Consider the following 25,372-nt stretch of genomic DNA (forward strand, 5'->3'; position numbering starts at 1 on the left):
AGAAAGTTGGTGATTGGAATTACGTGAGAAGATTCCGTAGCAACGGAAAACGCCTTTCTTTTAATGATTTCCAGCCCAAATCCTGTATCATTTCTGTGACGCTCTCTCCCATATTTCGTGATAATACAAAACGTGCTGCCGCTCTTTTAACTTTTTCAATGTACTCCGTCAGTCCTATCTGGTAAGGATCCAAAAAAGCAACATCCGAAAAAAGGACAGACCTTAGAAGGTCTGTTACATTTTCTAAGTGCCCTGCCAATAAAACGCAGCCTTTCGTTAGCCTTCCCCACAATATTTTCTATGTGTTCTTTCCAATTTAAGTTGTTCAGAATTGTAATACCTCTGTATTTAGTTGAACTTACGGCATTTAGATTAGACTGATTTATCGTGTAACCGAAGTTTATCGAGTTTCTTTTAGCACTTATGTGGTTGACCTCACACTTTTCGTTAATATGGTGCAAAAGTAAAATATCAGGAATAGATGATCGGTGAATCTATGGCTACTTGACGAATTTGATGAAATAATAGGCACCAGTGTCACCAGTGTAGTTGCCAAGCTCACAGGAGGATAATAAACGTAGAAATTATTGTTGTTAATGGAGTGAAGGTCTACACAATCATGTCACAGTAATAACATTTTATTGCTAACGCAACAAAACATGTCTGGCAAATGCTATTGTTTGCACCGATGATTTAACAGGCACTATTTCACTTCATTGAATCACCAGAGTCCTTCATATCTTCATTGGAGCGACGAGCATTTATCACGGGTGAAAATCAACTCACACTTTGACAACCGCTTTGCCCAAGTTTTCTCCCCTGAGCATGCCAATGAAAGCTTTCGGCGTGTTCTGGAAGCCGTCCGTGACGGTCTCCTTGTACTTGAGTTTGCCCTCTTTGATCCACTGCGCCATTTCTTTGAACGCCTGGTCCCAGCTGTCCAACCAGCGCCCCACGAAGAACCCCTCCATCTTGAGCTCCTTCCCCACCATGTACATCTGTATGACCGGTGCCAGTTGCACCTCCGACTCGTTGTAGGTGGAGATGCAGCCGCACACGGAGATGCGTCCACGGTGTTTCATGTTGGCGATCACCGCACTACTCTGTTCCCCTCCCACGTTGTCGAAGTAGACGTCTATGCCATTTGGGGCAGCCTTCTTCAGCGCGTTCTCCACGTTCACCGTCTTGTAATTGAAGGCGTGGTCGAAACCTAACTCCTCCTTCAGCCACTTGACCTGTGAATGCACAGAGAAAAATTACTTATTCTTGTCCCACGCTCATGTGGCACACTGACGCCACCTGGAAAGAACTAAATGTGTGACATTAAAAACAGTTTTTATTGGTAACGACAGTGACAGAGTAGAAAGAACGAAGATGTAATAGAAAAAGGTGGAATAATGTCATGTGTTATTACTGATAGTTCAATATACGTGAAGGATGTGTAATAGGACTGCTGGTGTTCACTGTGTACACAAATGATTTGGCGGACTCGTTGGGCAGCAATCTACCCTTGTTTGCAGATGATGCTGTGTTGAAAGGTAGGTATCGAAGTTGAGAGGCAGAAGGAAGTTACAAGACGACTCAGTCAAAATTCCCAGTTGGTGTGACGAAAGACAGCTAGCACTAGGTGTAGAAAAATGCAAGTTGATTTGGATGAGTAGGAAGAACAGACCTGTAATGTTGGGATACAGTATCGGTAGTGTCATGCTTGACACAGTCAAATCGTGTAAATATCCAGGTGTAAAGTCGCAAGGCGATATGAAATGGAACGAGCGTGTCAGAAATGTGGTAGAGAAGGCGATTCGTCGACCTGGGTTTATTGGGAGAATTTTAGGAACGAGTGGTTCACATGTAAAGGAGACCACTTATAAGACGCTGGTGCCACCTATTCTCTTTTACTGTTCGACGCTTTGGGATCTGTGACAGGTGTAATTGAAGGAAGACGCTGCAATTCAGAGGCGGGCAGCTTGATTTGTTACCAGTAGGTTAGAACAACACGTAAGTGTTAGGAGATACTTTGGGAACTCAAGTGAGAATCCCTGGCGCGAGGGCGACGTTCTTTTCGAGAAACACTATTGAGAAAATTTAGAGTACCGTCGTTTGAAGCTGACTGCAAATCTATTCTACTGCCGCCAACATACACTGCGCGAGAAAACCATGAACATAAGATAAGGGAAATTAGGGCTCGTACGGAGGCGTATAGACAATCTTTTTTCTCTCGTCCTATTTGCGAGTGGAACACGAAAGGGTAGAACTAGCAATGGTACAGGGTTGCCGCCAACACGCACTTTACGGTGGCTTGCGGAACATCTACGCAGATATAGAGATAGATGTAGAAGTGCACTTTGTCTCCTGTTATTTTCATAAAAACAATTTATCTCCTTTGAAAATTATATCTAAATACAGCACTCCTTAGAAGGCCACTCCAAACAATAGTAGAAAATTTTATGTACGTACAACCTGCATGATCCAAGAGCCTTGCCGTAGTGGTAACACCGGTTCCCGTTATATCACCAAAGTTAAGCGCTGTCGCGATCGGCTAGCACTTGCATGGGTGACCATCGGGAGAGCGGTGTGCTGACCACATGCCCCTCCACATCCGCATCCAGTGACGCCTGTGAGCCGAGGATGACACAGCGTCCAGTCGGTACCTTTGGGCCTTCATGGCCTGTACGGGAGGAGTTTCGTTTAGTTTTACTAACATCATGATGCGGTGAAATAAAGCTTTACTGAAGGCGTCAAGGACCGAGGAAGTCAATGCTATCAGCATATATGATGCCTAGATCTCAATTTATATATGAGTTTATCTTCCAGGACCCGAACTACGAACAATAGAACATGTACTGCTCTGAAATTGCACTTCAGCAGATCTCTTCTACATTTGCTCATTATCTTCATGAAGGTCCAGTAGGTTCCACTCGTTTCATGTATGACTCCTACACCAAACGTCTGCCTGTTTAGCTGAGTGGTCAGCTAGCCTGACTGCCCTGCAGTGGGCTCGAGTTCGATTCCCGATCGTGTCGAAGATTTCTTCCAGTCTTGGACTGGGTGACCTCATTATTTCATCAAAATCGACAGGCAAGTTGCCTGATGTGGCGTCATATCGTAAAGACCTGAACTCGGTGGTCGAACTACCCTGGGTGAAATCTCTCGGTCATCAATGCCATACGAACATTTAGTCTTACACACAAATGTGTAGCAGACACTTTACTAACCATCAACCTTGCCCTTCAGAAGCAATGTTTGTACTGAAGGAACTATCCGCCTACAGCTTACATTCTACCAGTATATCTGTCCTACATTCCTAGCTACTTAGAAGTTTGGCTGTACACTTCAATGCCTAACTCTTCTCATTGAAAGGAAAGGGGATACATATCACGAAGCATAAAAACAGAAGAGAAATAGAAAAGAAGAAATTTTAACTGTTCAGAATGAATGGTCCATTCTCAAAAACCGCCTGTCTCATGCCATTTTTGTATGATACCCTTTGTTTGAGCAGTAGAAAACTTCCATTTTGTGCATCGGAGCTACGGTGAAGCTTCGAAAGAGAGACGGTGATGCTGCGAGAATTGAAGCTGTGATTACAGGTCATTCCCTAGGAGGTATCAGATGGATTATATAATGGTAAGATACAGACTTAGGAAACAGGTTTTAAATTGTAAGACATATCCAGGGGCAGATGTGGACTCTAACCACAATCTATTGGTTATTAACTGTACATTAAAACTGAAGAAACTGCAAAAAGGTGGGAATTTAAGGAGATGAGACCTGGATAAACTGACTAAACCGGAGGTTGTACAGAGTTTCAAAGAGAGCATAAGGGAACAATTGTCACAAATGGGGGAAAGAAATACAGCAGAAGAAGAATGGGTAGCTCTGAGGGATGAAGTAGTGAAGGCAGCAGAGGATCAAGTTGGTAAAAAGTCGAGGGCTGGTAGAAATAACAGGGTAACAGAATAAATTTTGAATTTAGTTGATGAAAGCAGAAAATACAAAAATGTAGTAAAGGAAGCAGGCAAAAAGGAGTACTAACGTCTAAAAAATGAGATCGAAAAGAAGTGAAAAATATCTGAGCAGGGATGGTTAGAGGACAAATGTAAGGCTGAAGAAGCTTCTCACTTGGGGTAAGATAGATACTGCCTACAAGAAAATTAAAGAGACTTTTGGAGGAAAGAGAACCACATTTCTAGCATTTGAGAAAGCTTTTGACAATGGAATACTCTCTTTCAAATTCTGAAGGGGGTCAAATACAGGGAGCGAAAGGCTATTTACAATCTGTACAGAAACCAGATGGCAGTTATAAGAGTCGAGGGGCATGAAGGGAAAGCATTGGCTGGGAAGGGAGAGAGACAGGGTTGTAGGCTCTCCCCGATTTTATTCAATCTGTATATTGAGCAAGCAGTAAAGGAGACAAAAGACAAATTCGGAGTAGGTATTAAAATCCATGGAGAAGAAATAAAAACTTTGAGGTTCGCCGACGACGTTGTAATTCTGTGAGCGACAGTAAAGGAGTTGCAAGAACAGGTCAGCGGAATGGACGGTGTCTTGAAAGGAGGATATAAGATTAACATCAACAAAAGCAAAACCAGGATAATGGAATGTAGTCGAATTAACTCGGGTAATGCAGAGGGAATTAGATCAGGAAATGAGACACTTAAAGTATTAAAGGAGTTTGGCTATTTGGGGAGCAAATTAAATGATGATGGTCGAAGTAGAGAGGATATAAAATGTAGACTGGCAATGGCAAGGAAATCGTTTCTTAAGAAGAGAAATTTGTTAACATCGAGTATAGATTTAAGAGTCAGGAAGTCGTTTCTGAAAGTATTTATATGGTTTGTAGCCACATATGGAAGTGAAACATGGACATTAAGAGAATAGAAGCTTTTGAAATATGGTGCTACAGAAGAATGCTGAACATTAGATGGGTAGATCACATAACTAACGAGGAGGTATTGAATAGAACTGGGGAGAAGAGGAGTTTATGGCACAACTTGACAAGGAGGAGTGACCGGTTGGTAGGGCATGTCCTGAGGCATCAAGGGATCACAAATTTAGCATTGGAGGGCAGCGTGGAGGGTAAAAATTGTAGAGGGAGACAAAGAGATGAATTCAGTAAGCACATTCAGAAAAATGTAGGTTACAGTAAGTACTGGAAGATGAAGATAGTTTTGATAGAGCACAGGATAGAGTAGCATGGAGAGCGGCATGAAACCAGTCTCAGGACTGAAGACCACAACAACCACAAGTTAAGTCTGGATTGTTCAGTCTGTAAGAAATTTTGCCGCAGAACAATTTTATAGTCAAGTCATGGTCAGTCACATAATTTTAATGCGCCACCAAGTTTCGAAACAATGGCACTGACGCGCCTGCAAAGAGAAAATTCAGTTGGTTCTGTATTATTGAAAGTGGTTGTAATTAATTTTTTGCTACCTGTGACGCCACTAAGGGGTTACTGCTACTGTGGTTGGTCTTCCAAACATCGTCCATATGACCAAACTAGTTGGTTGTTTACCTGTGTTTGTTCGTACTTGGACTACACACCCCTCTGTTTAGAAGAAAGGCTCGTAACCTGTAGCGATGATCCTATAGTCAATTGGTCAGTATATTGGCTAGAACCGCGAGTTAATAAAATACACAGAACTACTAAATAGAAGTTCAATTTACCGTTTAATGACAATGGTTCTGTTATAACATCTATAATTGATGTAGACGACAGTGAATAACTTCGAATCTTGTTGGCCACGCAGTTTGAAACAGTAAGCCTAAAATTTGGTTTACTCCAAATGCTTTACGAAGTGACCGAGTGTCTTCACGAGCAATATGAGATGGAACTCCATCGTACATCAAAACAATTAGCGCTGAGATCATATGTTGGCGAGACAGATAACAGTAACGTGTGCCGTTCACTTTGCATGTCCTTGGGGTCTGAGTTCCTCAAAGAGGAGTGGACCAATCACGAACGGTGCCGTGATGCCACAGTAAACAACGACGCTTCCGCTAAGGAACTGTAGCTTCGCATTATAAGACTACTGAAGGGCGATCTTCTTTGTTTGTTAAAATCACTGAAAAGCCAGGATCACACTAAATGTTTTTTTTATTAAAGACAACCGGTTTCAACAGTTTTTGCTGTCATCTTCAGGTCTTAAACTTCTTTTTGGAATAAAACGTGTTCATTTTGGGCGGACCTCTTGCGCAAGATTTCAAATAGATAAAAGTTAGCACATTATAAAAATTTGTCATCGCTAAAATATTTAAATACACACAACATATTGTTGAAATGGCTATGTCTACACACATATTGCTCTGTAACAAGCATCTGTGAACCCTATCTATGTGGACATGGCACTTTGGACCAATTTCTGTGTGTTTTCAAATATTTTAGGGATGACAAACGTTTATAATGTGCTGAGGTCTATCCACTTGAGGTCTTGTGCATGAGGTGAGCGTAAAATGAGCGTATTTTACTACAAGAAGTATGTTTAAGACCTGAAGATGTCAGCTAAGACTGTTGAAAACGGTTGTCTTTAATAAAAAATATTCTGTGCGATCTTGGCTTTTTAATGGTTTTTAACAACTTCCTGAACGTTCGTTGGCGGTTGTGAACACCAGATGCAACAACTGTGAGCGTTCATTGCCACAGTGAGCGTGAATTGTGCTTCATCAGGTCAAAAACATTTCAAGGCGATGTGTCGATAACTTCAACCAACGCAATAAACGTAAGAGCAAAGTCTACTCGAATGTCTGCGTTACGTGGTATAAGTTGGGGAGTATTGTGAAGTTCGTACAGATACCATTTCACAATTGCTTGCAAAACTTTCTCGAACGGTGGACTATGGAATGTTCAAGTTTCGTGACACAGCTGGTGCACTGCTTGAAGGTGTGGTAACAAAAATGGTTCAAATGGCTCTAAGCACTATGGGACTTAACATCTGAGGTCATCAGGCCCCTAGACTTAGAACTACTTAAATCTAATTAACGTAACTGTATCACACACATCCATGCCCGAGGCAGGATTCGAGCCTGCGACCGTAGTAGCAGCGCGGTTCCAGACTGAAGCGCCTAGAACCGCTTGGCCACTATGGCCGGCGTGTGGTAACAGTACATTCTTTAACAACTTGAGGAGCAATTGGCCACCGGCCTCTCCCGAAAGCAGTGGCGCAATCGCCAGTTAATTCGAACTTCCGAATCATGTTCTTCAGCTCCGGTGCAGAAAGAGGACCTCTCCGTATTCCTTTTATGCGTGGGTTTTTTGTGCCGGTGCTGCCGAAGAGCGGCAGCTCCGTTGCTGTTGTTTTGATATAACAGCTTTACGAGTAAAGCGGTGACAACCTTACTTCTAAGGATCTCGCTTTGTCTGCTACCCCCAGCAGCCATAATGACTGTTAAAAGCCTAAAAATGGTCTGAGGAAAGGACCGAAGCCGGTTGCTAACAAACAAAAATATCTGAAAACGCTATCGAGATTGTTTCTGATTTGAATTTTACGAGTAAAGTCATGTTCACCTCGTCCAGATCCGCGTTGACTGTCTGGAACTGTCACGCACACTGTTGCCTGTGTTCCAACCCCGCGTGATCGTACAAGTACCGGCGCCTAGCGGCAGATTATGGTACTAAACTTGATAACGACGCAAATCGGGCAGCGCAGTCTCAACATAATTCCGTCTACACTGCCTCAAGTAGCGAAAGTTCAATTCATACTAACCTAGAGCAGTCAGAACTCAATGCTACTAGCTCCAGCAGTCAGCAAGGAGTATGTATAGGTCTCGTGTTTATCAGCGATTGATCGAAACTGGTCAACATTTTTTTAAATGGAATATTTTATGCGGTCTACACTGTTTTTATTAGATTACTAATTATAAACATCCTGTATCTCCACCCATATAGACATCAAAGGTCTCCGGAGTGTTCATGGTATTGGCCAGAAACGGTCACAGATTTTTTCTTGATATCATATTTATCTCAATCTGATGACTAGTTAGTGCGGTTTACGATAGTTACCAGTAAGAGACTGGTAATAGTCTGAAATCCATACCTATAGGGAAACGCAGAAAAGCAATTTATTTTGGTAACATCTTTCTAAAAAAATGGCTCTGAGCTCTATGGGACTTAACATCTGTCCGATAGACTTAGAACTACTTAAACCTAACTAACCTAAGGACATCACACACATCCATGACCGAGGTAGGATTCGAACTTGCGACCGTAGCAGTCGCGCGGTTCCAGACTGAAGCGCCTAGAATCGCTCGGCCACATTGGCCGGCTTAAGATCTTTCTAAATGGTTATCACTGTTCAAAGTATTTAACCATCCAAGGGGTATAAAGGGAATTGTGCGTTTGTGCGATGACATTCACAGACACAGAATTTCCTACTCATCAGCAAAATTAACGTCACTGTAACCTTGATTTCAGAAGCAGAAAACTGAGAAAAGCAGGAACCTGAGAATACCATGGAGCTGTTTTTGTATGTCCATCCTTTTCGCAGGACATCTTGGAGACCACGACGGTTCACTATAGTAAAAAATTGAAACGCCAAAATCCGTCCTTGTGATCTTATTTGTTGTGCAGCTACTAATTTCGGCGCTTCAGTGCACCATTTGCCAGTCTTATTTGATGCTAAAGGGATTATCACGATAAATATATACACTATGTGATCAAAAGTATCTGGACACCCCCCGAAACATACTTTTTCATATTAGGTGCATTGTGCTGCCACCTCATGCCAGGTATTCCGTATCAGCAACCTCAGTAGTCATTAGGCATCGTGAGAGAGCAGAATGGGGCTTTCCGCGGAACTCACGGACTTCGAAAGTGGTCAGGTGATTGGGTGTCATTTGAGTCATATGTCTGCACGAGAGATTTCCACAATCCTAAACATCCCTAGGTCCACTGTTTCCGATCTAATAGTGAAGTGGAAACGTGAAGGGAAACGTACAGCACAAAAGAGTACAGGCTGACCTCGTCTGTTTCCCGACATAGACCGTCGACAGTTGAAGAAGGTCGAAATGTGTAATAGACAGACATCTATCCAGATCATCATCTAGGAATTCCAGACTGCATCAGGATCCATTTCAATTACTATGCCAGTTAGGCGAGAGGTGAGAAAACTTGGGATTCGTGGTCAAGCGGCTGCTCATAAGCCACACATCACACCGGTAAATGAAAAACGACGCCTCGCTTGGTGTAAGGATCGTAAATATTGGACGATTGTACAGTGAAGAACCGTTGCGGGGAGTGAAGAATTACGGTGCACAATGTGGCGACATGACAGCAGAGTGTGGGTATGGCGAATGCCCGGTAACCGTCTTCTGCCAGCACGTGTAGTGCCAACAGTAAAATTCAGAGGCGGTTGTGTTATAATGTGGTCCTGTTTCCCAAGGAGCTGGCTTGCGCTCCATGTTGTTTATGGTGGTGCTATCACAGCACAGGCCTACATTGATGTTTTAAGCACCATCTTGTTTCCAATTGTCGAAGATCAATGTGGGGATTGCGATTGCATCTTTCAACGCGACCGAACACCTGTTCATAACGCACCGCCTGTGGCGGAGTGGTTACACGTAACGGACTGGCCCGCACAATACCTTGACCTGAGTCCTATAAAACACATCTGGGAGGTTTTGCAACGCCTTCTCGTGCCAGGCCTCACCGAACAATATTGATACCGCTCGTCAGTGCAGCACTCCGTGAAGAATGATCTGCCATTCCCCAAGAAACCTTCCAGCACCTGATTGAACGTATGCCTGTGAGAGTGGAAGCTGTCATTAAGGCTAAGGTGTAAGGTAACAGGCAAATCCAACACCTTCCATGAAAACCCTGACATAATAAGCAACTCTACTAGTATGTCACATAGCTCCGAATAAATCATGACATTAAATTAACCAAAGTAATAAGAGTAACGAGTGAGCAAGTGGAATAACACAGACTAACACAAGAATACCTAAATGCATGTCGTACCTCCCCACCGTGAGGCAGACGCAGTTCCGAGGGGAGAAACGAGGACAGAAGCCGAGAGCAGAACCGTGTTAAGCTAGAAGGCCCTATGATAAGGGACGGACGAGCCAGCCTACCTGTACGACTACCACAAGCACGTTTTAGCGTGAGACTTTTTCGCGTCTCAGGTACGCCAAGGACCACCCCCAGCCCATGTTAAAAGCTAGAGCCCTCCAGAAAAGCAGTATAGATCTTACGATAACACAAAAAGGGCCACTACCACAAGCAAGTTTTAGCGTGAGACTTTTTCGCGTGTCTGTTACATTAGGACAATCCTCCAGCCCATGTTAAGAGATAGAGCCCTCCAGAAGAACAGTATAGATCTTAAGATAACGCTAAAAGGACCACACCAGCTGCAGGTTTTAGCGTGAGACTTTTTAGCGTCCCTGTTACGTTGCAAACTTTAAAACATTGCCCCACCACGAAAAGTATAACGTTTCTCATTGGATAGACAGAATTTTTGTAGGCGGCTCTTAAGGTTAACATTGAGACCCTGATTGGTCAGATGAAAACACAGCCAGATAGTTTTTTTAAAACTAACTTCGGTAAATTGTAGTAAGGAGAAGTTAGAGGAGAGTTAGTTCCGAGACGACGAGCTGGGTGGCTGCTGCCTAAACACCGACAAGGTAATGAACGCATGCGATGCCGCATTTTGAGCGCATAAGGCTTCACTCAGAACTGCAGAAGACTCATCTGTTACACCCCTTCTTTGCGTAATACTAGTGTCGATCGTTAATTAAAACTCATGGTGTTCACATTTGCCACTTGAAGAAAAGATCTGAAACGCGATGATTTTTCTTTTATATACTTATTGAGAAGCCACACCAGCCACTGTAATTTACAACAGGTTAGATAAGTAATTAAAGATAATTGAGGGTCACTGTAGAGCATTTTGATAGTTTTCTCTTTTGTGAAACTTAATTTAAACCTAGATTATAGATGTGATATGGCATAGGTCATTCTTCGATCGATTGTAGAACTTGGAAACCCATTTAGGGAATATTCGTTCACATTTTTGTTGAACGGAGTTGGTTTTTACCATCCTGTATTAAAACATTTATAAACGATGTTTTGTGAGTAGAATAAAATTTCCAGTGGTAAACTTAACTGCTTTTTCGACGTTATTTTACCAGCTAACTAAAAATAGGAAAGCCTTGAACCCTTTCCACTAAATTTAGTTAGTATTAAGATTCTTTTACAGGGGGTGCAGTGGAGCTGACGCTGAGATCATTTAGTATTTGGCTATATCATCGCTAGTCTCACTGAACTCTTCTGAATTCTACATATCATGTGTGGTCTGGCGTCTCCTTACCAGCAACAGGTCCCAGGTTCAAACTAGTTAATTCCCTAAACACGCTCAGAGGGTCGTTGCGCGAAAGTGGTAGGGAGACACGATATAGAACAAACAGACACGACCATGAATGTTTAGAAAATGGCGACCCTGCCAGGATGGTAAAATACCATGATTGAAGATCGACTATATGCCGAACTAGGTCAGAAAAATATCCTGCTAAAAAAATTTTCGTAGTAAAAAAAAAAAATTCCTAAAGTTATACATAGTCAAAAACAGTAGCTGCATCGATAGATAGTAAAAGTATTAAACAGAAATTAGTCTACCTGTGACAATAGCATAATTAAGTTATGAATATGGAAAATTGTTAGAATTAAGTTTTCTCTCCAATGCAAGCGCGCAGGTGGCGTATACATCGTTGACAAGTTGGTTCTGACCCAACACGTAAGTGAATGGATTGTCAGTCTTGGTAGTGTCAAGTCGTGTGAACAAAAAGTTTATGAAACGCGTGAGATCGTGTGAGCGCATGTTGACGCTACATAGGGTGCGTGAATTGCTTTTAAAACAGAAAATAAGGGATTCGGAAAGATTAGCAATGGCAGATCGTGACCTTTACCGAATTGAGGTAGAGACCCAGCATGCAAATGGACAGAGAATAGAGGACAGTACAACAGACGATGCTGTATCGCGGGAAATAGGACAGATAACGCACCATAACGAGGATAATGTACGCCAAGGCATAGAAAACCTAGGCCAGCATACGACAGAGCAGGAAAGTAGTGAGACAGTCTATGAGGATTCTAACTTGCGTTTTGAATACGTAGAACCCATAGTACAAGTAATCAGAGCTCCCTCATAACAGAGTACAAGGAATGCGAGCAGAAACGTGTCACAGCAGAGGTCAATGCAATCGGTAGCGAACCAACACTTGAGCGAAAGCACAGAACGTAGGACGTCGGAAGAAAACGCAATAGGACCCACCAATCAGGCAGAATTATTACAACAAATTACGGAAACCATGACAAGGCAAAGTAAAGACATAGCGAACAATAGATTTCAACAAAGAACCGGTTATGGATTTAGAAGAGAATATGGCAATAACTATAATTCACCCAGGAACGGCAACAACTATTACAGAGGGAATAACGACAACCGGAACGGGTACTGGAGAACCAATAGACCGACAAATTATCAACAAAGAAACCACTATCAACAAGCTGAACAAGGAAAACGAATACAGATAGAAGAGGTTGAGGTAAGACCACCAAAACTCGATAAAAGTTCGAGTTGACAGCTAAGCGCCCATGCCAAACAGAATGACGCACCGACCCAGGGCAATTGCAGCACCTTGAACAAAGAAATCAAAATCTTATCACGAGAAGAGAAGAAGGAAGAAACAAATCCGCAGGGACCAGATTAAAACGAAGAAGAGAAAATAACAATATCGTCTTGGGACAAAATTAATTGGGAGAATACTGACGTGGAAGATGAATTACCAGAGGCATGCACAACGAATGTAGGAGGAAAGGACGAAGTAATGAGTATTGCAGAGCTATTTGAGATGGAAACCAGGGAAAGCGAATTCAATGAGGATAATGCGCTGTCGACAGAATTTGAAAATATGTTACAAGTGGGCACACAACCCAACGTATATAATGAAGGAAGTTATGAAGCGATAATTAGTGCATTTAGATGCGATTATGTGAAAGTAGCGACGAAGAAGGTGAAGATAGACGAGGATGAGGAAAAAGTAGAGGATGTAGAAGAAAGCGTAAATGAAGTAAGAAACAGAGATGAGGAAATAAAAGAGAGAGAAGTAGCAGTCGAAGCTTATCCTACAGAAAGTTCGAATTCACAAGGGAAATTCCTAAAAAGACTCATGTGTGATTCAGTGGAGGATTCGTTGATGCAAGAAGAAGAAGAACAGAACCAACCCTTTCAAATTCAACCAATTGTGAAGGCTATGGTAAAGCATATCCCAATCAATATTGTAATTGATAGCGGAAGTGAACTGACTGCGATCTCAGAAAATTTATTCATGCAGTGTAATGCCAATGAGGAATTGCCAGTTCTGAAAACACGTAAGATTAAAGTAAGAGGTCCTATTAGAAACAATGCCGCGGAAGTTACGAGACAAACAAGGTTAACTCTTTCGTGCCAAGGTCAAAAGATCGAAGCCAACTTCGTGATTATACTTAAAATAACTGTAGATTTGATTATAGGTGCAGATTTTTTAAATGAGAGACGAGCGATAATAGATATGGGGAAAGGTAGCCTAACATTCGGGAATGTCACTTCTGTTTGAGAAAAGCTAAAATTAGAAGAGATACAAGTTATAAACAAACATTTAAGAATGATGCGAGATAAAGAGGATGAAGAATTAGAATGGTATGCACAAAAGAAGGAATCGCCTCAACTCATGTTACAAGTCCATAAAGAAATTGACCAAAAATTGCAAGAAGTTCAAGGTACTTCGGAACACAGTAAAATAGAATTAGAGGGTATTTTACGAGATAAAGCAGAGGTATTTTTACCTAAGGCTGGCAGTATTAAACACTTTCAGTACAAGTTTGAAGATTAATTTTATTACTGGTAAATAATCAGCACAATATTTCAAGATTATGTTACAGATACGATCGTCAGGAGAATGAAGAATGAAGAGAGAGGAAGGTGGGAAAAAGAAAGTAGTTTCAATAATAAGACCAATAGTACCAGAGATTAAGGTGAAGGGATAGAGTGTAGATAGTCTAACAGCATGAAATTCTAAAATGCCATACACCATGACACTACACAAAAATAAAATAAAAAACAGACACCACCATGAATGTTTAGAAAGGGTGGGTCAACACCATACTGAAATCCAGCATCACTGATGGACGGCCCCACGTACTTGTAATTCATTTTCAGCCAGGTGTCCGAGTACTTATGATCAAATAGTGTACGACGCATCACTGGCCGATATAACTGGTTTACACAGTCTGTCTGTTCAACACTACAGCTGATGGTTAGAGAGACGACATCACAGTTAGAGATAGTCTGCGTAAACTTATGTTGGCCACTGATGAATCGGACATACGGATAGTGATAACCCCTTTAGCATTAATTAAGACCTTAAGATGGCGCACTGAGCTTCGAAATTGATAGCTACACAATAAATAAGATCATAAGGATAGCTGTGGGTGTTTCATTTTCTTACAATCATTCAGTTGTGGTTGACAATATTCTATAAAGGAGTTGGGGGGGGGGGGGGGGGGGGTTGGAGTGCGATGGAGCGAAACAGAAAATGAGTGACAGAGAGAGTGACTGATGGATGGAATGTATAAAAGGTTAGTGAGGTATGGGAGGTGGCTGTGGTAAGACCAAAAGGTTAATTCAAGGCAAGGGGACGACAGACAATGGGGACGTCTGGTAATTACCTTTACGTCAGAGCCTGCTATGCCGATGACCTTGCAGCCCTTGATGCGAGCTATCTGCCCGACAATGGACCCAACAGCGCCTGCCGCGCCACTGACGACCACGGTCTCTCCAGGCTTAGGGTCGCAGATGTCGAGCAGTCCGAAGTAGGCTGTAGCTCCAGGCATGCCCAACACTCCCAGCGAAAGAGACAACGGCAGGTCTCCGTAGTTCTGCACCAGCATCGGTGGCAGTATTTCACCACCCTTCGCTGCTGGGTTCACCACCGTGCGATCGCACCAGCCCCAGTAACCGACGATATGGCGTCCTACTGGATAGTCCGGTGACCGGCTTTCCACTATCCGCGACACCTGTAATATGGTAAAGAAACAGTATTGCAAACCTTGCCCTCCGAAACACTTGTAGATAGACGTAAACGACACCTCAGTGCAATGTCATCAGATTGGATTGCATCAGTTAGTGGGTCGAGACAAGTCAGAGGAAGAAATGACAGTCTTAGGCCAGAGTTGGCTTCCCGATACTCATTCCCTGATCCCTTTCCCACATCGTCCTGAAGGGTTGGAGATATCAGCTCAGCTTCCGTGTGGCACAAATTGAAGAATACTGGACGTACACTGATGGTGACTTTTCTTTTATTTGCTGAAAGCTTACAGCGTGAATGACGCAACAGGAAGTACACAAGTAACATAAGATATACAAGTCACATCCTGTGGTGAGGATGAAATAAAATGTGCATCGCTTGGTATAATCTTCTTGAAGACTCATACCTGCGATCCTAACATGGTGGCGCCGACCTTAAGCCTCTGGGAGTACGCCCTCTGGTACGGGTCCACGCTGATGTATTCTGCCTCACACAGTATTTGGCCCTCCTGCAACGCCGGGAGTTCTTCGGTCTCGATTTTGAAATCAGTAATTTTAGGCTCTCCCTTGAAGGGGCTCGTGATGACGATTTTCCGACCATTCACCATGATTGACGGCTTCTGGCGCGTGCAGTAGGAATGAGCAGCTCTCAACTGACTAACAGTGCGGTGTCGTGTTGCGTGAAGTACTCGCTAGCCAGCTGCTGCCCAGTTATTTATTCCCGCGTCTGCTGCGATAAGACGATAAAGTCCTGCACGTGAGTGCAGATAAGTCGGTAGTGACGCACACACTGCTTGTCTGTGTGAGTCCGCTTATCTCTGTATGCGCATCAACAGCACGGCGGCCTGTGTAGCTTCTGGAAACGTATAGTCGAGAATGTTTCTGTTGTAAGATTCCACCACGTGAATGAAGGTCACAGCTTTCCTTTAGATAATTGATGAGGCCCACGTACTTACGATTCACCATTATGTTCTGCTCATTAAATTCACGGATTAATGATTAGCTTGCAAATAAAGAAACACATTCATTCATTTGTCTGTTTATTATTAACTAGTAAAGGCTCCAGTGTCGGTTTGGGAGCAAGTGAGTTACCTCCATGAGTTGATTACTATCTGTAGAGACGGTGGCCGGCTGACACAACATTAGACCATCATTGTCAGCCTCTGTAAGTTTGTACGATCAATCGATCGACAATGAGCGGTGTTATCAAAATTCCAGGGAACTTCTGCAGCACTACAATAGGTAAGGTGCGTGAAACCATGGGCATTTGCATGTCATCTCACCTGACCCTGACATACGTAAGTGCTCTGGAACCTATCTTGTAATGAGGATCAACCGCAGCCAGAAGTAATCATGTTGCATAACGACCGCTTGACTGTCCTTTGCAAATAATTTATTTAACTATCGATTTCCTTGCCTAGGAGCCAATTCATCAGTTTGTTGTTGTTGTTGTGGTCTTCAGTTAAGAGACTGGTTTGATGCAGCTCTCCATGCTACTCTATCCTTTGCAAGCTTCTTCTTCTCCCAGTACCTACTGCAACCTACATCCTTCTGAATCTGTTTAGTGCATTCATCTCTTGGTCTCCCTCTGCGATTTTTACCCTCTGCGCTTTCATCCAATACTAAATTGGTGATCCCTTGATGAATCAGAATATGCCCTACCAACCGATCCTTCTTCTAGTCGAGTTGTGCCACAAATTTCTATTCTCTCCAATTCTATTCAATACCTCCTCATTAGTTATGTCATCTAACCTTCAGCATTGTTCTGTAGCAACATATTTCGAAAGCTTCTATTCTCTTTCTGTCTAAACTATTTATCGTCCACGTTTCACTTCCATACATGGCTACAATCCATACAAATACTTTCAGAAACGACTTCCTGACACTTAAATCTATACTCGACGTTAACAAATTTCTCTTCTTCAGAAACGCTTTCCTTGCCATTGCCAGTCTACATTTCATATCCTGTCTGCTCCTCAAATAGCAAAACTCATTTACTACTTTAAGCGTCTCATTTCCCAATCTAATTTCCGTAGCATCACCCCATTGAATTCGACTAAATTCCATTATCCTCGTTTTGATTTTGTTGAGGTTCATCTTATATCCTCCTTTCAAGACACTGTCCATTCCGTTAAACTGCTCTTCCAAGTCATTTGCTGTCTTCGACAGTATTACAATGTCATCGGGGAACCTCAACGTTTATATTTCTTCTCCATGGCTCTGAGCACTATGGGACGTAACATCTAAGGTCATCAGTCCCCTAGAACACCCATTCATTACGAGGCAGAGAAAATCCCTGACCCAACCGGGAATCGAACCCGGGAACCAGGACGTGGGAAGCGAGGACGCTACCTCACGAGCACGAGCTGCGGACTCTTCTCCATGGATTTTAATACCTACTCCAAATTTTTCTTTTGTTTCCTTTACTGCTTGCTCAATATACAGATTGAATAACATCGGGGGAGAGGCTACAAACCCTGTCTCACTCTCCTCCCAACCACTGCTTCTCTTTCATGCCCCTCGACCTTTATAACTGCCATCTGGTTTCTGTGCAAATTTTAAATAGCCTTTCGCTCCCTGTATTTTACCCCTGCCATCTTTAGAATTTTAAAGAGAGTATTCCAGTCAACAGTGTCGAAAGCTTTCTCTAAGTCTATAAATGCTAGAAACGTAGGTTTGCCTTTCCTTGATCTATTTTCTAAGATAAGTCGTAGGGTCAGTATTGCCTCACGTGTTCCAACATTTCTACGAGATCCAAACTGATATTCCCCGAGGTCGGCTTCTACCAGTTTTTCCATTCGTCTGAAAATAATTCGTGTTAGTGTTTTCCAGCCGTAGCTTATTAAACTGATAGTTCGGTAATTTTCACATCTATCGACCCCTGCTTTCTTCGGGATTGGAATTATTATATTCTTTTTGAAGTCTGAGGGCATTTCGCCTATCGTGGCAGATTGTAGAGTTTTGTCAGGGCTGGCTCTCCAAAGGCTATCAGTAGTTACAATGGAATGCTCTCTACTCCAGCAGTTCTAATGTAATGCTGTTTACTCATCAGTTTAAATCTGTTAATAAATAAAAATGACTCAATCACTGGTCCTGTAGTATAGCTTCACTACACTTGCATTTTCGCTTATAGTTTGGTTTCCTGTAAACACAGCTTTTGTAACATGAAGTACTTTTAGATAGGTTTACACTGTTTAAGCAACATATTACCGTTGCTCACTAAAATAGTCTGTAATAGCTTTGATTACTTCTTGCTTATTGTTTTACGTTATGCTCAAGTAACGAATGTCAAATAATTTTAACGTGTACATTCTGATAAAAAATTTTGCCAGTATTATTCTCAGTAGATGCTTAATGGACGTATGACAAATTGAATTACAGTGACGGAAGAAACGAAACACCAAAGCATGCTGGAAGTTCGTACCGAAAAGTAGTTAATGTAGAGTAACGAAGTTTATGAAATACATCTTCCCAGGTAACAATTTCAGTAATTAACGTTGCAAGAACAGAAGTTAGTGTAAGCGCGAGACAAGCCATTGCAAAAGCGAAATGATGGTGCATTAATAACCACTGTAACAGCCAGAATGTTGAATGCAAGCATGTAAATATGCATGCATTGTATTGTACAGGTGCCGGATGTCAGCTTGTGCGGTGGAGTTCCAAGCCTGCCGCACTTGGTCTGTCAGTACAGTGACGGTTAACGCTGTTTGTGGATGGCGCTGGAGTTGCCGTACGATAATGTCGCATATTTGCTTTATTGGAGACAGATCTGGTGATAGTACCGGCCAGGGCATTAGATTTAAACTCTGCAGAGCGTATGAGGAAAAGTACCACCACAGCTGTATCTCGAGACTGTCTTTATTCTACCACACGACTAGTTTCGGCCACACATTACCGCCATCTACAGGTCCCAACACTACCAAAAGAGTGATTTCCTTGACGCACTTACTGTGGGATGCGCGTTACTAGCACACGTTTGTTAACTCTCATTAGGACTCTATATGTGACACTGTATCGGGTGTAGACTCCTGATAAAAGCTAGCCCACGTGTGCTAGTAACGAGGATCCCACAGTAAATGCTAGAAGGAAATCACTCTTTTGGTAGTGGTGGGACCTGGGGATGGCGGTAATGTGCCGCAGAAACTAGTCGTGTTGTATAATAAAGACATTCTCAAGATACAGCTGTGGTAGAACTTCTTCTGATATATATCGTCAGCTCAAATCCCTCGTCCATGCAATAAGAAGGACATCTATAAATTCTGCACAGCATGTTTCGCTTTCACAGCGGTGTGTGGGCGACCGTTATCCTGTTGGAAAACACTCTCTGGATTATTGCTCACGAATGGCAGTACAAGAGGTCGAATCACCACAGTGTCGTACAAATTCAGGATGCGTGGGATAGCCACGAAAATGTTCCTGACGTCATAAGAAATCGCAGACCAGACCACAATTCCTGCTGTAGGTCCAGCGTGTCTAGAAAGCAGACAGGCTGGTTGCAGGGCTTCCTTCTAGACAACACACAGCCATTACTACCACCGAGGCGGAATCAGTTTTTATCAGAAAACACAACATATGTCCATCCTGCCCTCCAATGAACTCTCACTTGACCGCACTGTATTCGGGAATGGCGGTGGTCTGGGGTCAGTACAAGGCTTTTTTCTCAGACGATTTGAAACAGTTGGTTGTGTCTTTGATGCCAACTACTGCTCAAATTGGTGCTGCAGATGCAGTACGACGAACAGGACGGCTTCCTTCTCGGTAGTGCCACGTGGCCATCCAGAAGCCGGACTTCCTACAACGTCTTTTTAAAATATCGCAAAAGGAACTGCCAGCTCCTTGAAGGCCTCGTTAAAACTCAGTGGGGTGATGATAATAGTGGCTTAAAGACATTCTTGGCTAACATCGACCACGTTCAGAGTCGAAGGTAAGTTGGTTCAAATGGCTCTGAACACTATGGGACTCAACTGCTGTGGTCATCAGTCCCCTAGAACTTAGAACTACTTTAACCTAACTAACCTAAGGACATCACACACATCCATGCCCGAGGCAGGATTCGAGCCTGCGACCGTAGCAGTCGCACGGTTCCGGACTGCGCGCCTAGAACCGCGAGACCACCGGGGCCGGCTCGAAGGTAAGTGACTCGCGCAACCGTTGAAACATTGATTTAAAGTAAACATGATTTGCATCCTCGTAGAGGCCGTACTAGAGTCCCTCTTACGCGACTGAAGCAAAATCGGAAATTACATCGTGTTTCAGGTGCACAGACACGCTACAAACTTTCGTTTCTATCGCACAACTCCTTCTTGGTGCAGCAATTTTTTTGTCTGTCAGTCTATTTTCTGTTCATGGTTCTTTGTCGTCCGTAATCGTATTATGTTATTTGAGGTAGGAACCTAACATTTTTTGACAGTGAATGGGACCATGGAACACGAATTTTCTATTGGCAAATTGCCCACTTCGCTTGCGTAGACCCGTTTTCCGCCACAGACATGGCTTATCGCTCAGTCCATAACTGGCCGCTTTCCCGTCTGCATGTCCATGCACTGCGGTCTGCTCTATTTATGGTACGTCATTATCACACAAATTTCACCAATAGATTCGTCATCATGCTGTTATTTACTTATCTTATGCCCATATAAGTATATAGTTCTGGCAAAACCTGCCATGATCTTCTTCTTCGCGATGCACACATATTCCCCGAACTCTTACGGGACTTGGTAAGAATGTCTTCCACGAGTATTGAGTGTGTTGGGGTGGGACACTACGAATGTAGTGTGTGGACATACAAGGTGAGAATGTGGGTCTCGCGGGAGGCGGGAGCGAGAGAGTCCCTGCAGTCGCGCTATCTTCTGTGCCCTCGGTGGCTCACATAGAAGCCGGCACGGTAGCTCAGCGTGTTTGGTCAGATAGCAGGCAGGTCTCTGTATTAACAAACTCAGTGAAGGGATCAACAACGAACTTCAATGGATGTCATGTGACGTCCGCTACGATCAAACAGAACGAATAATGAGGAACAAACTGTTAAAAAAAAATGGATAGAGCGTCTGCCATGTAAGCAGGAGATTTCGGGTTCGAGTCTCGGTCGGGGAACACATGTTCATCTGTCCCCGTGGATAATATATCAATGCCCGTCAGCTGCTGAAGGGATTAATATAATTTTAATTTCATACCGCTATTGTCCCCCCATGAACCATGGACCTTGCCGTTTTTGGGGAGGCTTGCGTGCCTCAGCGATACAGATGGCCGTACCGTAGGTGCAACCACAAAGGAGGGGTATCTGTTGAGAGGCCAGACAAACATGTAGTTGCAGGGGCAACAGTCTGGATGATTGACTTATCTGGCCTTGCAACATTAACCAAAACGGCCTTGCTGTGCTGGTACTGCGAACGGCTGAAAGCAAGGGGAAACTAAAGCCGTAATGTTTCCCGAGGACATGCAGCTTTACTGTATGATTAAATGATGATGACGTCCTCTTGGGTAAAATATTCCGGAGGTAAAATAGTCCCCCATTCGGATCTCCGGGCGGGGACTACTCAGGAGGACGTCGTTATCAGGAGAAAGAAAACTGGCGTTCTACGGATCGGAGCGTGGAATGTCAGATCCCTTAATCGGGCAGGTAGGTTAGAAAATTTAAAGAAGGGAAATGGATAGGTTAAAGTTAGATATAGTGGGAATTAGTGAAGTTCGGTGGCAGGAGGAACAAGACTTTTGATCTGGTGAATACAGGGTTATAAATACAAAATCAACTAGAGGTAATTCAGGAGTAGGTTTAATAATGAATAAAAAATAGGAGTGCGGATAAGCTACTACAAACAGCATAGTGAACGCATTATTGTGGCCCAGATAGACACAAAGCCCATGCCTACTACAGTAGTACAAGTTTATATGCCAACTAGCTCTGCAGATGATGAGGAAATTGATGAAATGTATGATGAGATAAAAGAAATTATTCAGGTAGTGAAGGGAGACGAAAATTTAATAGTAATGGGTGACTGGAATTCTTCAGTAGGAAAAGGGAGAGAAGGAAACATAGTAGGTGATTATGGATTGGGGCTAAGAAATGAAAGAGGAAGCCGTCTGGTAGAATTTTGCACAGAGCATAACTTAATCATAGCTAACACTTGGCTCAAGAATCATAAAAGAAGGTTGTATACATGGAAGAATCCTGGAGATAGTAAAAGGTATCAGATAGATTATATAATGGTAAGACAGAGATTTAGGAATCAGGTTTTAAATTGTAGGACATTTCCAGGGGCAGATGTGGACTCTGACCATAATCTATTGGCTATGACCTGTAGGTTAAAACTAAAGAAACTGCAAAAAGGTGGGAATTTAAGGACATGGGATCTGGATAAGCTGAAAGAACCAGAGGTTCTACAGAGTTTCAAGGAGAGCATAAGGGAACAATTGACAGCAGTGGGGGAAAGAAACACAGTAAAAGAAGAATGGGTAGCTCTGAGGGATGAAGTAGTGAAGGCAGCAGAGGATAAAGTAGGTAAAAAGACGAGGACTGCTAGAAATCCTTGGGTAACAGAAGAAATATTGAATTTAATTGATGAAAGGAGAAAGTATAAAAATGCAGTAAATGAAGCAGGCAAAAAGTTACACAAACCTCTCAAAAATAAGATCGACAAGAAATGCAAAATGGCTAAACAGGGATGGCTAGAGGACAAATGTAAGGATGTAGAAGCTTATCTCAATAGGGGTAAGATAGATACTGCCTACGGGAAAATTAAAGAGACCTTTGGAGAGAAGAGAACCACGTGTATGAATATCAAGAGCTCAGATGGCAACCCAGTTCTAAGCAAAGAAGGGAAGGCAGAAAGGTGGAAGGAGTATATAGAAGGTTTATACAAGGGCGATATACTTGAGGACAATAATATGGAACTGGAAGAGGATGTAGATGAAGACGAAATGGGAGGTAAGATACTGCGTGAAGAGTTTGACAGAGCACTGAAAGACCTGAGTCGAAACAAGGCCCCCGGAGTAGACAACATTCCATTAGAACTACTGACGGCCTTGGGAGAGCCAGTCATGACAAAACTCTACCAGCTGGTGAGCAAGATGTATGAGACAGGTGAAATACCCTCAGACTTCAAGAAGAATATAGTAACTTCAATCCCAAAGAAAGTAGGTGCTGACAGATGTGAAAATTACCGAACTATCAGTTTAATAAATCACAGCTGCAAAATACTAACGCGAATTCTTTACAGACGAATGGAAAAACTGGTAGATGCGGATCTCGGGGAGGATCAGTTTGGATTCCGTAGAAATGTTGGAACACGTGAGGCAATACTGACCTTACGACTTATCTTAGAAGAAAGATTAATAAAAGGCAAACCTACGTTTCTAGCATTTGTAGACTTAGAGAAAGCTTTTGACAATGTTGACTGGAATACTCTCTTTCAAATTCTGAAGGTGGCAGGGGTAAAATACAGGGAGCGAAAGGCTATTTACAATTTGTACAGAAGATAGATGGCAGTTATAAGAGTCGAGGGGCATGAAAGGGAAGCAGTGGTTGGGAAAGTAGTGAGACAGGGTTGTAGCCTCTCCCCGATGTTATTCAATCTGTATATTGAGCAGTAAAGGAAACAAAAGAAAAATTTGGAGTAGGTATTAAAATTCATGGAGAAGAAGTAAAAACTTTGAGGTTCCCCGATGACATTGTAATTCTGTCAGAGACGGCAAAGGACTTTGAAGAGCCGTTGAACGGAATGGACAGTGTCTTGAAAAGAGGATATAAGATGAACATCAACAAAAGCAAAACGATGATAATGGAATGTAGTCAAATTAAATCGGGTGATGCTGAGGGAATTAGATTAGGAAATGAGACACTTAAAGTAGTAAAGGAGTTTTGCTATTTAGGAAGTAAAATAAGTGATGATGGTCGAAGTAGAGAGGATGTAAAATGTAGACTGGCAATGGCAAGGAAAGCGTTTCTGAAGAAGAGAAATTTGTTAACATCGAATATAGATTTATGTATCAGGAAGTCGTTTCTGAAAGTATTTGTTTGGAGTGTAGCCATGTATGGAAGTGAAACATGGACGATAACTAGTTTGGAGAAGAAGAGAATTGAAGCTTTCGAAATGTGGTGCTACAGAAGAATGCTGAAGATTAGGTGGGTAGATCACGTGACTAGTGAGGAGGTATTGAATAGGATTGGGGAGAAGAGAAGTTTGTGGCACAACTTGACTAGAAGAAGAGATCGGTTGGTAGGACATGTTTTGAGGCATCAAGGGATCACAATTTTAGCATTGGAGGGCAGCGTGGAGGGTAAAAATCGTAGAGGGAGACCAAGAGATGAATACACTAAGCAGATTCAGAAGGATGTAGTTGCAATAGGTACTGGGAGATGAAGTAGCTTGCACAGGATAGAGTAGCATGGAGAGCTGCATCAAACCAGTCTCAGGACTGAAGACGACAACAACAACAACAACAACACCGTTATTCTTACTATGTGGGCTCTTGTTCATACTTCCCACATTTTATTAATTCTTATGCACTCTGGATGGTTTGTGCTTGTACATCCAATAGTTAACCGGTTATAATCGTCCAATTCTCTTCGGATAGGATTCTTGGTACGTGGTTCTAATTTTTAATTTTTGGCTTGGTTTTCTAGCCAATTATTGGTTTTTTATTGCGATGGGTTGGAAGGGTATTTCTTGACGGTTTTTAGAGGTTGACGATCAGCTAACTGCGTTATTTATTTATAGCAAGAAATGTTCAGTCCTGTCCATTCTGCAACATCAATGTCAGTATTCGTCATGTAAGTAACTTTCTCTCTCACTGTTGATTGTAACTGTAATACGATGGCAACTGTGCAAAGTGCTTATTGTAATTCGACAGATTTAATATGATGCTGTGGCTCCCAAGCTACGAGCCCGGTCGTCAAATAAATTACTTACGAGAGTATGCAAGCGATTATTCCTGAAGAAGACTCTGCACTTTGCCAGCAAGAGGCACCAAATTGGCTACCGCTGCGGACCATGCTACAACTACGTGGCATGGAGATTCACTGTCGCTCTACCGCCGTCCACTGGAGCTGTCATCATCGTCTGTCATCCTACGGGACCACCTGCTGTATACGCACTAGCATCGGCTCCTACTGGCAGAAGGTGCAACTAGAGCCCTTCTGGTCTTCAATCCCTAGTCGTTTAGTAGCACCAGGCACTACCATCCGGTTATCGTTCACCAGGATTCGGTGCGAGGAAGCTATCGCTTCTGTCACCAGCTGCTGCTGCTTCTGCAAGCCGCCTGCAGACTCTCTTTCGCGACATATTCGCACAGTCTGCCATTCCAGCAACTGATGGTGTTGGTCAGGA

At 42.8% G+C, this 25,372-nt stretch overlaps 1 protein-coding gene across 1 annotated transcript; it reads right to left on the reverse strand.

The window, feature by feature from the left end:
- Window positions 1-622: 622 nt before the first annotated feature.
- Window positions 623-15,743, reverse strand: LOC126282141 (prostaglandin reductase 1-like). The gene is made up of 3 exons (XM_049981647.1): window positions 15,458-15,743; window positions 14,693-15,040; window positions 623-1,235 (listed from the first exon to the last, which is right to left on the reverse strand). Exons 1-3 carry the CDS (start codon window positions 15,656-15,658, stop codon window positions 783-785), a joined length of 1,002 nt encoding a protein of 333 aa, XP_049837604.1. The 5' UTR covers window positions 15,659-15,743; the 3' UTR covers window positions 623-782.
- Window positions 15,744-25,372: the final 9,629 nt, after the last annotated feature.

The sequence above is a fragment of the Schistocerca gregaria genome, chromosome 1, assembly GCF_023897955.1.
Source record: "Schistocerca gregaria isolate iqSchGreg1 chromosome 1, iqSchGreg1.2, whole genome shotgun sequence".
Lineage (NCBI taxonomy): Eukaryota > Metazoa > Arthropoda > Insecta > Orthoptera > Acrididae > Schistocerca > Schistocerca gregaria.